Source organism: Pan troglodytes, chromosome 15 (genome assembly GCF_028858775.2).
Source record: "Pan troglodytes isolate AG18354 chromosome 15, NHGRI_mPanTro3-v2.0_pri, whole genome shotgun sequence".
In the NCBI taxonomy this organism is placed as follows: domain Eukaryota; kingdom Metazoa; phylum Chordata; class Mammalia; order Primates; family Hominidae; genus Pan; species Pan troglodytes.
The window spans coordinates 60,965,891-60,980,556 of record NC_072413.2 but is presented as its reverse complement, the minus strand read 5'-3'; the positions used below and the strand labels follow the sequence as shown (position 1 = coordinate 60,980,556).

At 37.4% G+C, this 14,666-nt stretch overlaps 1 protein-coding gene across 1 annotated transcript in view; it reads left to right on the top strand.

The window, feature by feature from the left end:
* Positions 1-14,666, top strand: part of KCNH5 (potassium voltage-gated channel subfamily H member 5) — a 343,538-nt gene that overhangs the window by 53,884 nt on the left and 274,988 nt on the right. Inside the window, exons 5-6 of the mRNA XM_016926190.4 lie at positions 5,115-5,230; positions 11,057-11,449. Coding sequence (XP_016781679.2) covers positions 5,115-5,230; positions 11,057-11,449 — 509 coding nt within the window. The remainder of the gene's footprint in view (positions 1-5,114; positions 5,231-11,056; positions 11,450-14,666) is intronic.

Sequence of the window (14,666 nt, the reverse complement as noted above, 5' to 3'; positions counted from 1 at the left end):
ATATGTTTATTGCAGCACTATTCACAATTGCAAAGATAGAATCAATCTAATTATCCATCAGTGGATGACTGGATAAAGAACATGTGGCATATATACACAATGGGATGCTACTCAGCCATAAAAAAGAATGAAATCATGTCTTCTGCAGCAACATGGATGGAATTGGAATCTGTTATCTTAAGTGAACCAACCCAGACACAGAAAGACAAATATCAAATAATCTCACTCATAAGTGGGTGTTAAAAAAATGTGTACACATGGATGTAGAGAGTGGAATGATAGACATCAGAGACTTGGGAGGGTGAAGGCGTGGGAGAGGGTGGATGATGAGAAATTCTTAATGAGTACAATATATGTTATTCAGGTCACAGTTACCCTAAAAGCCCTGACCATTATACAATTGATACATGTAAAGAAATTGCACTTGTACCTCATAACTTTATATAAATTAAAAAGAAGACTATCATGTTTCTTATGGCTTCTGCTTTTTTCAATAACATTTTTGGCAGGGGTTTGTGCTGACAGTAAGGAGAGAAGGACAGCATAGGTGTTGTGAGAAAAATGCTAACTCTTTGGAACTGGAACTGCAAGAAGGCCCTAATCAGAGTCAAATAAAAAGATTACTGAGTAGCTCAGAAAGCTCATCTCTGAATGCTCCCATTGATTTTAATGTGTACCAAAACATTCATTTGCTTTGCATTGATTCTCCATGTTCTAGGGCATTTTGATAGCAAAACTCATAAACGATTACTCAATTTTACAACCGCCTTTGGCTTTGATTTATCTAGGAAGAAAGAATCCTTTCCAAGTCTTTTCTCCTAAATTTCTCTCTTCTGGTCCGTCTGAGTCAGTTCAACATTTGCCACCACTTTTTTTTCTGTTTTCTGCCAGCTGTTCCCCAGTTCTCTTTCTGAAAGCAGATTATAATCCTTAACACTTCCAGAATTCCTTCTCTAACCTTCCCTACCATGCCTTTCCTACCTTCTTCAACCAAAAGACTTCCTTCATATAAGCTATGCTAATACCTTAGAACTGAATGTATTTTCTTCTTTAAATTTTAAATATTTACATATAATGCAGATGCTGTACTCCTATTTATTTCCTCATTAATCATCATTAATTCATTCACTAAGCAAAACCATTCAGTAAAACATTCCACAAAAACAGATCTAGTGCCCACTATGTGTTAGTCAACCAAGGTAATATGGTCTGGCTCTGTGTCCCCACCCAAATCTCATCTTGAATTGTAGTTTGAATTGTAATCCCCACATTGGGGAAGGGACCTCATGGGAGGTGATTAGATCATGGGAGTGGTCCCCCCATGCTGTTCTTATTATAGTGAGTAAATTCTCTGAGATCTGATGGTTTTATAAGGGGATTTTCCCCTCTTGGCTCGGCACTTCTCCTTCCTGCCGCCATGTGAAGAAGGATGTGTTTGCTTTCCCTTCTGCCATGATTGTATGTTTCCCAAGGCCTCTCCAGCCGTGTGGAACTGTGAGTCAATTAAACCTCTTTCCTTCATATGTTACCCAGTCTCAGGCAGTTCTTTATAGCAGCATGAGAACAGACTAATACACAAGGATAGAAAATATAAGATCTGGCAACTAAAAGTCGCACGATGCAGTCACTTCCCTTTTCATCTATGTTCAAGGGTAGTCTTACTCAGAATATGCTGATTTAAAACATTTTTAGAATGATGGGTTAATATTACCTTTCTCTTTCATTTTCTTTCTGTTTTTTAAATCAATGATAGTCCTATTTTTATTCATGGAGAAAAATGTGTGTGTTTTATTTTTACTGTTTAAAAATGATTTTTTTCCTCAAGAAAGTAAAATAAGGTAAAGAAAAGAGATGAAATATTCCTTGATCACACTGACTTCATGTGTAAATTAAGGTACACACATACGCAGACATTTGAACAAGCTTTTTTTGTATTAGGAACAACTGCTTCCTCCTTAAGAAACACAGTTGTAGTCTGTGCTCATGATGCTTCAAATGGAAAACCAGAGGATGACAATAAGCTTTCATTGTCATATTTCTCCTTTCTCACATTTATTTTCATGTATGATACTGTGAAATCAGAGAAAACATGCCGTTTGATGATTTGTATTTGTTTATGGATCATTTAATTTATTCCTAAATGTCTCCCTTTTTTTTTCAAAATATTTTCTGGATAAACCTTTTTTTCACACAGGGAACGAAAGTGGGCTTTTCTTTTAATCCAATGAGTTATACCAAGGGCTGTAATTTTACCTGTTTTAGAAATCTGAGCCTTCAGTAAGTAAAAGATTGACTTGGAATTTTCTAGAAATAGTCAAGGCAATTATAACATTCTATTGATGTAAGGTGCACAGATTATCACCAGGTAAAATTATAATATACCTATGACTAATATAGTTACTGTCATCCAAAGACACCCTCACCACTTTTACCAAACAAAGCAAAACCAAACTAAAAACCAATGATAATAAAACAAAATGAGATTTATTTTATATCTGATTTTTAAAGTTACAAATACAATTGATTTATTTTATGGCATATTTTATGCCAGGCCCTTTTTCAAGTGCTAAGAATGGAGGGATAAACAAGAGTTTAGCAAGAGTGGCTATTATATCAATCAACAATTACATCAGTGTTGTTAGTGCCAGGTGAGGTATGCATCCCATGATGTGCGTGTACAGAGGAGGGCACCTCTCACTTGTGGGTGGATCAAAGAAGCATCAAGGTAATGCTTTTACTGAGTCTGCAGTTACCAATAAGTGTTAGCCAGAAAGGTGGGGGAGGGAAAAGACATTCCAGGAAGGCAGAATGATTGTAACATGTGAAAATATGGAAACACAAAACAGCATAGGGTGTGCAAAGAATTCCTAGTAGATTTAATTTTAGTTTTGAATTTATTCTTTATTTGATTTGCTATTGATTTTAATAAGGCTGGGATGCAGAGCATGTGTGAGAAAGTGGCAAGAGACAGAGGCAGAGCAAATCACCGGGATCAGAAAATAAATGACCTGTATACCAAGGATATACAGTGTTATCCTGGAGGCCTTCAGGTTTCTGTTAAAGGGTAATAGGGTAAAAGGCATGTGTTTTAGAAAGAACTTTGCAAGCAATGAGGATGTGGTTTTGGAATGCTGCCTAACTCGGGTGAAAGATGGTGTGTTGTCTGACATAGTAGGCGTGCAGAGAGGAGATGCAATTTGAGAGATATTTATTGATGTTATAATCTATAAGGCTGGGAAATAAGTGTGTGTGTGTGTATGTGTGTGTGTGTAGGTAATAGTGAAAAGAGGATGGCGAATTTCATGTTTCTCATTTGGGCATTAGAAATATCTTGCGGCCATTTGACAAGATCAGGGATGCATGAGTGGGGCAGAGTGGGTGATAAAGGGGGAAGATGGTGTCAGTTTTGGACATGTTGAGTGTTGTCAGATGCCTGTAGAATACTGTAGTAAGAAAAGTCCAGTGGCTAGCTAGACACATAGGTCTGGCATTCAAAAGAAAAGTCTCAATTTGTCATAGAGATTGCATGTTGGTTTTTCATTAATGTTGAGTTTTTAGAGAGTTGGTGTCATATCTAATACCTTTTTTTTTGTTTCCACAGCACATTGTACAGGGTAAGCCTTAGGGTTGCATACAATTCCCAAAACCTAACTTTTTTTTGGTTCTAATTACTAGGATGGGGTTCAATAATGTAGAAGAAATAAAGACTCTCCATCAATTGATGCCAGTTTATTTCTTTTCCAATCCAGTTATTGATACATAGACCTGAATTGGTGGGGCAATACAAAGCTTAAATTAAATTAGAGTCAGCCTGAAGAATAGTAGTAAAGAATGATGTCACCTGCATTTTATGGTTTGACAGATATTAGGCGGGTGTATTTCCAGAATTTCTTCCTTAATTTTTTTTTGTCATATCATCTGAAATTTCATCATTGTCATCATTCCTTTGGAATATCAGGAGTTTTTCAGTTTTAAGGAGTTGCCTGATAAATGACCTCATGAAGGGTAATTGTGTAGAAGTTATCAGATAGTGTTAATAAAATTTTTTAATGAATCGGAGCTTTTGAGATATCTAGGGAAAGGATAATTGAGACAGGATGAGAGTATGGCTGGTTTTGTTCTATTTGTTCACTTCTTATTGACATTTCCTTGAGATTAATGATTTTATTACTGGCAATTTGAGGCCCCAGAAGAAAATTCTTTCCCATTAAATTGCATTTCTTTCCCCCGAAAGTCACTGCTCTTTCAGAAGACATTATTAACAATTCTAGATATTCCAAAAATAAATTTAGGTATCACTGCAGTTGTTAATAACAGATAAATAACATTTTGCTATGTTACAAGGAAGATGGAAGTGTGTGAAATGAACCATAAAAAGTAAGATTTGTTGAAATTCAGTTTTATTCTCTTATATCTGCACACAAACACATTGAAGGACTGTTATAATTAGGGTAAGACTAGCTGCTGTAACAAATAAATCCCCAACTTTTAGTGGCTTAATACAATAGAAGCACATTTCTTGCTCATGTAACAGTCCAAGGCAAAGGATCCTGGCTGGCATATGGCATTTTCCCACACAGTTATTCAGCAGCTTTGCTATCCCCTTGGGCCTTGTCATTTGCATCCTTCCAGCTGGTAGAAAGAAAGAGAAATTGTGGAGAAGTCACAGTTGTTTCTTAAATCACGGCATGGAAGTGACACACATTACTTCTGTCTGCATTCCATTGGTGAGAACCAGGGACATAGGCCATACTAAGATGCAAGAAATTCTGGGAAATATGTTCCTGATTGGACAGCTATTTCCCAGTAAGAAAGCTATACAATGCAAGGAGGAGCACAGAATTTTGTGGATAGCTAGTTGCATTGGCTACAGGGACTATACACAGATATGGGCAAAACACAAAGGTCACACATAAAAATTGCTCATTATTTTGTGGCCACACTTCAAATATATGAGCATGTCTATACAGAAGGAAAGAAAATACTTTTGTTTGATGCTTTGCATTCATTTTGGATGTTATGTGGTTGCTGAGATCTTTTTAATGCTAGCAAGAATGTTGGATTCCTTATTCATTGTGTATGAAAAACTGAGACTTTCTTTCCTTATTTTTAAGGTTGGACGAAATTTGCCCGATTGACACGGGCTTTGACAAATAGCCGAAGTGTTTTGCAGCAGCTCACGCCAATGAATAAAACAGAGGTGGTCCACAAACATTCAAGACTAGCTGAAGTAAGTATGAGACGAACTTTGCTTCCCAAGATGGTGGTGTTGGTACATTTTTCTTCCCTAAAATGATTTAATACAGATATTTCTGGCTATCATCTTATAAATACTTAGCTGATAATTTATGTTTCCCTTGTAGAAATATAGAAATCCCAAATATTTCTATTCATTCTCTCCAACTTTTGAAATGGGAGTGTAGCTCATGACATCCCAGGTCATGTCTGTAGAGTGTAAGGTTTTCTTTGAGCATATCAGATAGGGAGTTCTTTCATTGCTTCATGCATATATGCAGCAAACACATATTCAGGGTATGCTCTGTGTTTGGCGCTCTGCAAAGGATGTAAAGTTAAATAAGAAATGGGCCCTGTCTTCAAGGAGTTAAATATCCAGCAGAGGAAACTGATCATAAGATGTGAAAAGATGCAATGACAGGGTGCTGTGGGAGCCTGTGCAGGAGAATTTGCCCAAATGTGGGGCCCTAGGGAAGGCTGTGTGAGTGAGATGATACCTGGGCTGAGTGAATTCTGAAGGGAAAATGTGAGAGTTAGTCAGGTAAAGAAGGGATATAGTTTATTCCTACCAGGGAGGCCAGCATGTACAAAGGGTCAGAGATGAGGTAGTATGGTGACGTTGAGTATGACTTTACTGTAGTTGAATTCATATGGGGAAGGAGAAGGTAGGGTGGCATATAGTGAAATGGTGGTGGTTGGTGTCTCATGTGCCAGGAAAATGACCTTTGTGCCTCAGAAAAACCTCTCAAAGGGAGGTGGGTCCTAATTGGTTTCTTTTGCAATTTCATGTTTTTATTGTGTTAATTCAAAAACTTTATTCTAAGAAGAGGTCCATAGTTTTTACCAGATTGCCATAGGGATCCAAGGCACAAAATGATTAAAAACTCCTGCTTGGCCTAGTGGCTCTGTGGAGAATGGGGAGGTAGGGAAACCAGTGAGGAAGTCCTAGCAGTAAGTAAGTTAGCATGACCACGGTTGTCAGCAGGATAGTGGTAGCAGAAGTGGGTGGATTGCAGACACATTAAGATTAGAGTGAACACATTTGTTAATACATTAGAATAGTGTGTGAAACAAGGGGTTGAGTCCAGGACAATTCTATGTTTTTGATTTAGATGACAGGGTAGATAGTTCTGTTGGTTAATAAAATGACGAATGTAAGAGGAAGGAAAGAAGATTTGAGGACAATGATCATGAGTTCAGTTTGGGGCATACAAAGTTTGAAGAGTCCCATAGGAAGCCCTAGTGGAGATGCCTGAACAGCAGGGAGATTTATGGGTCTGGCACTCTGGAAGGATATTTAGTTTGAATTGTAGGCTTCAGTGTCATCTTCACAGTTATGGCTGTTCAAGTCATGTGACTAGACGATGTTACCCTGAGACTAAGGAGAAAAAAAACGAGGACAGAACTCTGAGGCAGCTAATAGCTTTATTGTTCACATGTCTTCTATAACCATAATTTGTATTACTGGTATGAAAGATGCCAAAAAGCTCATTAAGCTACCAAAACTATGCTGAGCACTACGTTTGCACTCACAAAATATTCTCAGGTAACTTTTACCAAAAAAGAGAAAGATAAAATCCATACGCTTATCAGTTTTCTCTGCTGCAGAAAAGTGAGTCGAAGCAATTCAGAGTAATTTTCTTAACTTGCCGTAAATATTGAATCTGGTTTGGAGGGGATTAGGAAGTAAAGTATGTTCCCTGAATTTAGAAGACTATGGAGTTTTTCTTAGACCATGGCTAACAAAAAGACTTTTGGTTTTCTGCTCTAAATAGCACTGTTAGCTTGGGGAAAGATGAATCCTTTGATGTGCAGACATGTTTCTGAAGACCAAAATAAGACATTAATATAACTGAATATTAACTAGTAATAATAATCACAATATTTAAAAGATAATATGCAATTAGTACAAGATTTAAAGCAGACAATGAGATACAACTTTCTTTTGCAAAAATGCTTAGATTTTGGAGCTAGTTCCTCTTCTGCCTAAAGTTGCCTGTTTCTTTCTACAAATCAAGCTGAAATGTAGGAGGTTGTTTCTGTGATTGTGAATTTTTATAGTCATGATTCCTTTGGGGTCTTAACCACACCTGATTCAGGATTTTTCTTTTGTCTGTTACACAACAGAGCGACAACAAGTGAAAGGGGGCCATAGAGAAGACAATCTTCTCCCTTAGCACCCAGAATCACTCAGGATTGTTTTTTCACTGTATCAACAGAAAAGAAAGAAACTTTCCCCTTGACATTTTCTCATTTTTATTTTTGAGAAATGTATTCCTATTTCATCCCATCTGTTTTTTTTTCTTTGCTCTGTGATTAGTGTTAGTTTCTTTACCAGTCATCCCTTATTCATAAACCTGGTTCTGATATAAAACTGCTTTCTGTCAGATCTTAGGGTCGATTTCAGAGAGCATACAGAAATAACAAGATTGTCGATAGACGTTTAGTCTGAATACCTGCAGCGCATGCTCTTAGATCTCCAAGGATAGACATAAAAGAAGTACCAAATAAGTATAACAATATTGTTTTTCCAGTGGTACTCAAAACTCTTGTAATTTGCTCAATGCAAGTATTTGGTTTAGCTATGGAATTTGAGGTGCTTTTACTTTTTCAAAGACAGATAAATTTGATCTCAATTCTACCTGATCCCCCAAATTTGGAGCTGATCCCCAGTTTCAAAGATTCCAGTCTCCATAAAGGTAGTTAATTAATTTTCTGCATGCATTGACACCCTGCTGATTGCCTTTAGCTTGTTCACTTTTATGTTGGGTAGAGATAAATATATACGCCCCGCCACATCAGTCAGTGGGCCTGACTTTGTTAGAGTCAATGCTCTCAGATCTTCAGAGAGGAAGAATGTGTCTGTATTGGTACAAAAATACATCAAAAAATGTGATTTCATCCTCCTTCCACCAAAGGCTTATTGCTTATAAAAGCACAAATGACATAACAATGAAAATGAAGAGTCTGTTACTCACTGTTTTATGAAAGAGCCCAGGAACAGAGTGAAGATTAGTAGTGCTTTGCATATGAAAAAGATGAAGCTTATTTTTTGTGCACTGTTTTTTGTTGTTGCCATTTTCCTCTTCTTCCTCCTCCTTGTCCTCCTCTACCCTTTCCTCCTCCTTTTTGTCCCCATCTTGCATTTTTTTGGAGGGCTTTACATATGCAAATCACTGTCTAGAGAATTGGGTCCTGAATGTCTAAAGAAATGTAAGACAGATATCTTACCGTGGGCTGTACATTGTAATCACCTGGGAAGGTTTTGAAAATATAGATTCTCTGAGAACCCAAACAAGACCAATGTAATCATTCTCCAGGGTGGAGTCTAGGTATAAGTATACTGTATTCTTTTAAAACTTCCCCAGATGATTCTAATATATAGCCAGGTTTAAGACTTTCTGAACTCAGGGTGATGCCATTCCATCTTTAGAGGAGACCTGCATTAATCCAGGCTACTGAGCAGGGCTTACATCTGTCAGCACAGTAGGCACAGTGTCCAGGGCCCCACAACACTTTTACGGGTCTACAGGATGTTTCAATTTCTATTAAGAGCAGAAGAAAACAGGGTAATTTTAGGTAAAAACAAAAATTGAATGTGTGATATTAATATATTTATCTTTGTAGGAATGCTGTTATATACACACACACACACACACACACACGTATATATATGTATATATACATACACACTTTTTTTTTTTTTTTTTTTGAGACTGAGTCTCGCTCTGTCACCCAGGCTGGAGTGCAGTGAGTGGTGTGATCTCAGCTCACTGGAACCTCTGCCTCCCAGGTTCAAGTGATTCTCCTGCCTCAGCCTCCAGAGTAGCTGGGACTGCAGGCACGTGCCAACAAGCCCGGCTAATTTTTGTATTTTTAGTAGGACGGGGTTTCACCATGAAGGAGTCTAGGAAGGCACAAAGGCTTAGGGTCCACGAAGGTGGTAATGCACCCTGGTACTGAGTTTGTTCTTATTTCCCAAGTTTGATTTATTTGTGGTTAAACATAGACTGTGTATATATAGATGGTAAACTACTAACATTGAATATGAAGGCAATTTTCATGTTTAACACAATGAAATTGGAATGGACAGGCCAGTGGTTGAAAGGCAAAAGAAAAGACATGATTATGTACAATTGTATAATACTTCACCCCAACATGAATCTTACCTCCTGATAGGATGATTTGCTGTTAAGTAATTTAAGACATCATGGGAAAAACATAACTGAGGTACTGATAATGGTAAATACATAAAATATCTTTACAAGTATTCTTACAAACACCAAAATAAAAATAACAATTCTAACATACAATTAAAGGGACCACCAGTGATGTTTTCCATATCAAAAATAGTAAAAATGGATATTATATTCTTAGTTTTCAGATATGTAAGTTCTGTATATGAGAGGAACTTTAGGATACTCTCCCAAGCTGCCAAAGATGCTAGTATATTTGTTTTGTTTTGTGGCATGTATTATAACTCAGAGTTACATGCTAACAAGTATTTTTATTTTTATCCATTCTTACATCTAAATATTTAATGCATTTATGATTTTATGATTTGGACTTTTTGACTCCTACCTCCTGGGTCCCATTAGTCCTAGAGACACTGAATAACTGAATACATACAATGGGCAAATCTGTTGAAAATATTTAAAAATTTCCATTTACCAAACTCTTTAACACATACATTGTCTTTGGCTTCATTGATGGCACAGGGCAGAAGTTTTTGATTTATCCCTTCAACTGTCTTTTTTTTTTTTGAGACGGAGTCTTGCTCTGTCGCCAGGCTGGAGTGCAGTGGCACAATCTCAGCTTACTGCAACCTCTGCCTCCTGCATTCAAGTGATTCTCCTGCCTCTGCTTCCTGAGTAGTTGGGATTATAGGCACACACCACCACGCCCATCTAATATTTGTATTTTTAGTAGAGACGGCGTTTCACCATGTTGGCCAGGATGGTCTCTATCTCCTGACCTCGTGATCTCGCCTCAACTGTTTTTTATAATTCCCAGGTTCCAGGTTCCAGAAGGCAATGCTATGTCCTGTGTTGGTTACCTTTGCCCAGGGATACACAAACCTCTACTCTTGCTCTGTCATCTGCTTTTTATCTTTGTTTTCTACTGTCATTAGACTTAATTAGTGTAATTCAAGGTTCATATAAACTTACACTAAAATTTTTCCATTTGAATTGGTATACAGAAACAAACTTGAGTATTTAATATTTTTTTCCCTACAGGAAATTTGCAGTTGGGCAAGAAACACGATATTCTTTAAGTCCAGATCTAAGGGAGGAAGGGAAAAAGCAGGCGATACCCTTTACAACCCTTTACACTGCTGTGCCACCCATCAGGGCCCTTGCTGAGTATCACTCAACAACAGCATCACCAACAGTGGGATGCCGGGGTCCAGCGAGGCCATCAGAATCAAAGTTATGCTTCCTGAGGTGCTAAATGTGTATGAAGAATAGATAATGGTGTTTCACTCAAATAACTGCTGGACAGTCCATGAGAGCCATGTGATTCTAGGCAGGCTTGCATAGTGAGTGTGCAGGATTGCAGAAGTGGACATCCAGCAGTGTTGTGGATCAGTGTTGGCTACTGCATCAGAGCAGGCCAGATAGAACAGCAGAAAGATCAGCTTTGGTAGAGTGTTTGGACTTGGAGTGACTTCCTCTGAACAAATTTTAGGACAACTCAGGAGAAGAGGGAGGCAAGACTGTGGAGCATGACTGGCTGTGGTTTGACTGCCAGTAGATTTGAATTCATCACTGACTGTGCAGAGATAACCTAGTCATGTATAAATACATTTTCTCTCTTTTAGGTTCTTCAGCTGGGATCAGATATCCTTCCTCAGTATAAACAAGAAGCGCCAAAGACGCCACCACACATTATTTTACATTATTGTGCTTTTAAAACTACTTGGGATTGGGTGATTTTAATTCTTACCTTCTACACCGCCATTATGGTTCCTTATAATGTTTCCTTCAAAACAAAGCAGAACAACATAGCCTGGCTGGTACTGGATAGTGTGGTGGACGTTATTTTTCTGGTTGACATCGTTTTAAATTTTCACACGACTTTCGTGGGGCCCGGTGGAGAGGTCATTTCTGACCCTAAGCTCATAAGGATGAACTATCTGAAAACTTGGTTTGTGATCGATCTGCTGTCTTGTTTACCTTATGACATCATCAATGCCTTTGAAAATGTGGATGAGGTAAGTTTTTCGTTTTGGTTTTCTGAGTACTGTGGGTCATATATTTTGAAAACATCAGGATAAATGGATTCCACAGATAATCCAAACCTCTTTTTAGCCACCACTTTCAACTTTCTTGAAACCCTTGCCGAAAGTTATTATATTTGATTACCTTAAATTAGTTTTCATCTGTTTCTTCTCCTTGATATCTGGTTGAAAGTACTAATTACTGGGAATTGGAGTTTGTGGATGGAAGAAGTGGAGGAGAAGAAAAGCGGCGGCATTTGAAGTCAACTACAGTTCACAAACTACATAATTGATTGAAAGAAGATATTAGATTGGTGCAAAAGTAATTGTGGTTTTCACAATTACTTTTAATGGCAAAAACCACATTTACTTTTATAACAACCTAATAAATAGATGTATTTTCTTTGAAAAGCTGCAGCATTTGAAAACTACTCATTCACAGATCTTTTGACTCCTCTCAAGACACATATGATAACAATGGTAGAGTTAACATAAAGATAAAGAAACTTATGAAACAGCAATTCTTGGATTTTTGCCACTTTGGTTTCTTCCTCATAGCTTTTGCTTTACATTTTATCTGAATATATTTGTGAATATTGGATGACTTATTAGTCCATTTTCACACTGCTATAAAGATACAACCTGAGACTGGGTAATTTATAAACAGAAGAGATTTAATTGACTCACAGTTCCACATGGCTGGAGAGGCCTCAGGAAACTTACAATCCTGGTGGAAACAAGCAAGGACCTTCTTCACATGGCGGCAGGAGAGAAAAAGGAGCACAGGGGAAACTGCCACTTTTAAAACCCCCAGATCGCATGAGATCTCCCTCACTGTCACGGGAACAGCATGGGGAAAACTGCCCCCATAATCTAATCACCTCTCACCAGGTGCCTCTCTTGACATGTGGGGATTACCATTTGAGATGAGATTTGGGTGGGGACACAGAGCCAAACCATATCAGATGACTTCTGATGTCTCGTCTAATGTAAGGCTCTGCTTCTTCAGTGTTATCAGTGCACCTAGAAGTACTTAAAATATGTAGAAGCTTAAAAGACCACTTCATCCACAGCTTCTCAGCCTCTAACTTAATAGTGGATGATATTTAAGTTGTTACACCAAGCTAATAGGATACAACCAGTAATTTCAATTCATAATATATAGAAGAGTCAATATAGAATATATCTATTATTAAAATATGTTCATTATTATAATATTACTAACTTAATTGTCCTAAGATGTTCCTATAGATTCTAGTCTGTAGACTGCTCAGATGGAAAATTCTTTACTCTGTTGTTATTATTATTATAATACATTGTAATATATTATTTCTCTATGTGTGTTGGGAGATAGATTGAAACTTTTCTTCAGTGACTTTTTCTATAAAATATTTACATTCAACCAACTATAATAATATAAATATTATTTCCCCCAAATTTAAGTGTAGACATTGTATTTTGATATTGTGTATGTAATTATTACTTTATAAATTATGAGAAAAAAATCATAATAATTCATTTTCCAAGTTTTGAGTCCACCTACATCAAGCTTTTAAAGATTGTTTTTTTCAAATTTATCTTCTGAAGTGAGTTAAAGGAGTTAATTTTGAAAATACAAATCACATGATAGGGGACAATAAGCAGTATTTATGTTTTGCACACTACACAGATTATTACATTAATACATTGAGATTTTAGTTATTTAGAGTATAGGCCTAAAGATTTTAATAAAGGCAATCACTCATGTGGAATCTAGAAAAGTTCATCTCATATAGAGTAGAATGATGGTTACCAAGGGGTGGGGTGAATGGAGAGATGGTGGAAGAATACAAAACTTCAGTTAGATGGAACTAAATTCAAGAAATCTATTATACAATATGGTGACTATAGTTAACAATGTACTACATTCTGGAAAAATGCTAAGAAAGTGGGTGTAAAGTGTTCTCACCACAAAAATAACTATGTGAAGAAACACATACGTTAACTAGCTAGATTTAGTCATTCCACAATGCATACATACTTAAAAACGTCATGTTGTACATAGTAAATACATGCAATTATTTCTGTCAATTAAAAATAATCAAAAGATTGGCTTGATTAGTATTACAGTAAATATATTGTTTAATAATACATTTATAATGTAATACTTTTATTTATACATTTATAATTATGTAATATATATTAAAAGATTCTCTCAACTTTGCTCATATTCAAGAAATGCAAAGTAAATCTACACTAAATACAATTTTCTTTCTTTCTTTTTTTTTTTTTGAGACGGAGTCTCACTCTGTCACCCAAGCAGGAGTGCAGGGGCGCTGTCTCGGCTCACTGCAAGCTCCGCCTCCCGGGTTCACGCCATTCTCCGGCCTCAGCTTCCCAAATAGCTGGGACTACAGGTGCCCGCCACACTAAATACAATTTTCATTTATCACGCGGCAAAGACCGAAACTACGTTAGAACACTAGGCTGTTGAGTGTAGTAGCTAAGTAGGCACACCGCTCAAATCTCCTTTCATCAACACGTGCTGTGTGGAGTACGGTCAGCGGCACCCTGGGTCCAGCCCCTGGCTTTAGAAAGCCTATTGTTACCATCTCTTCTCAACTCAGCATTTGGTGATCTCACAGTGGCAGCTTGAAATTAGCCACAGTGGGCGTATTTACACTACAGAAAGTAGCAAAAGCTACAAATCAAGGCCTTTTTAAAAAACTTTCTGTAGAGCTAGTTGTTAATCATTTTCCAACACATCACTGAACACAGTTAACTGAAGGCTGCTGCCTTTTCTGATCTCCTGCAGCTCACATGTTGAAGCTGGGCTCACACATTTCCCCAGGGCTCTTCCCCGTTAGTGTCTGAGTATGGTGGGAATACTATAACTTGCCCATAACTGCAACTTTTGCTCTGGGACTATCCATTTACTGTGTAAAAGTGTAAGCTTTTTCTTCCTACCTGAGTCTTCCTTCCCTCTTTCACAGGTGTTAGACCTGCATTGTAGTCCAAAGGCTCTTCGTGTTCCCCTCCTCCCCATTTTGTCCTTCCCAGGCATTTACCTCAGTAAAATTCTTGCGTAAATAACCCTGGCTTGGCATCTACTCCTTACAGGACCTCAATTGATCAAGTGGGATGTGGCATATCACTCTCATACACTGCTCAGGGGAGAATGAATTGGTAAAATCTCTATAAAGAACAGTTGGCAATGTTTCATTTTAAAAAA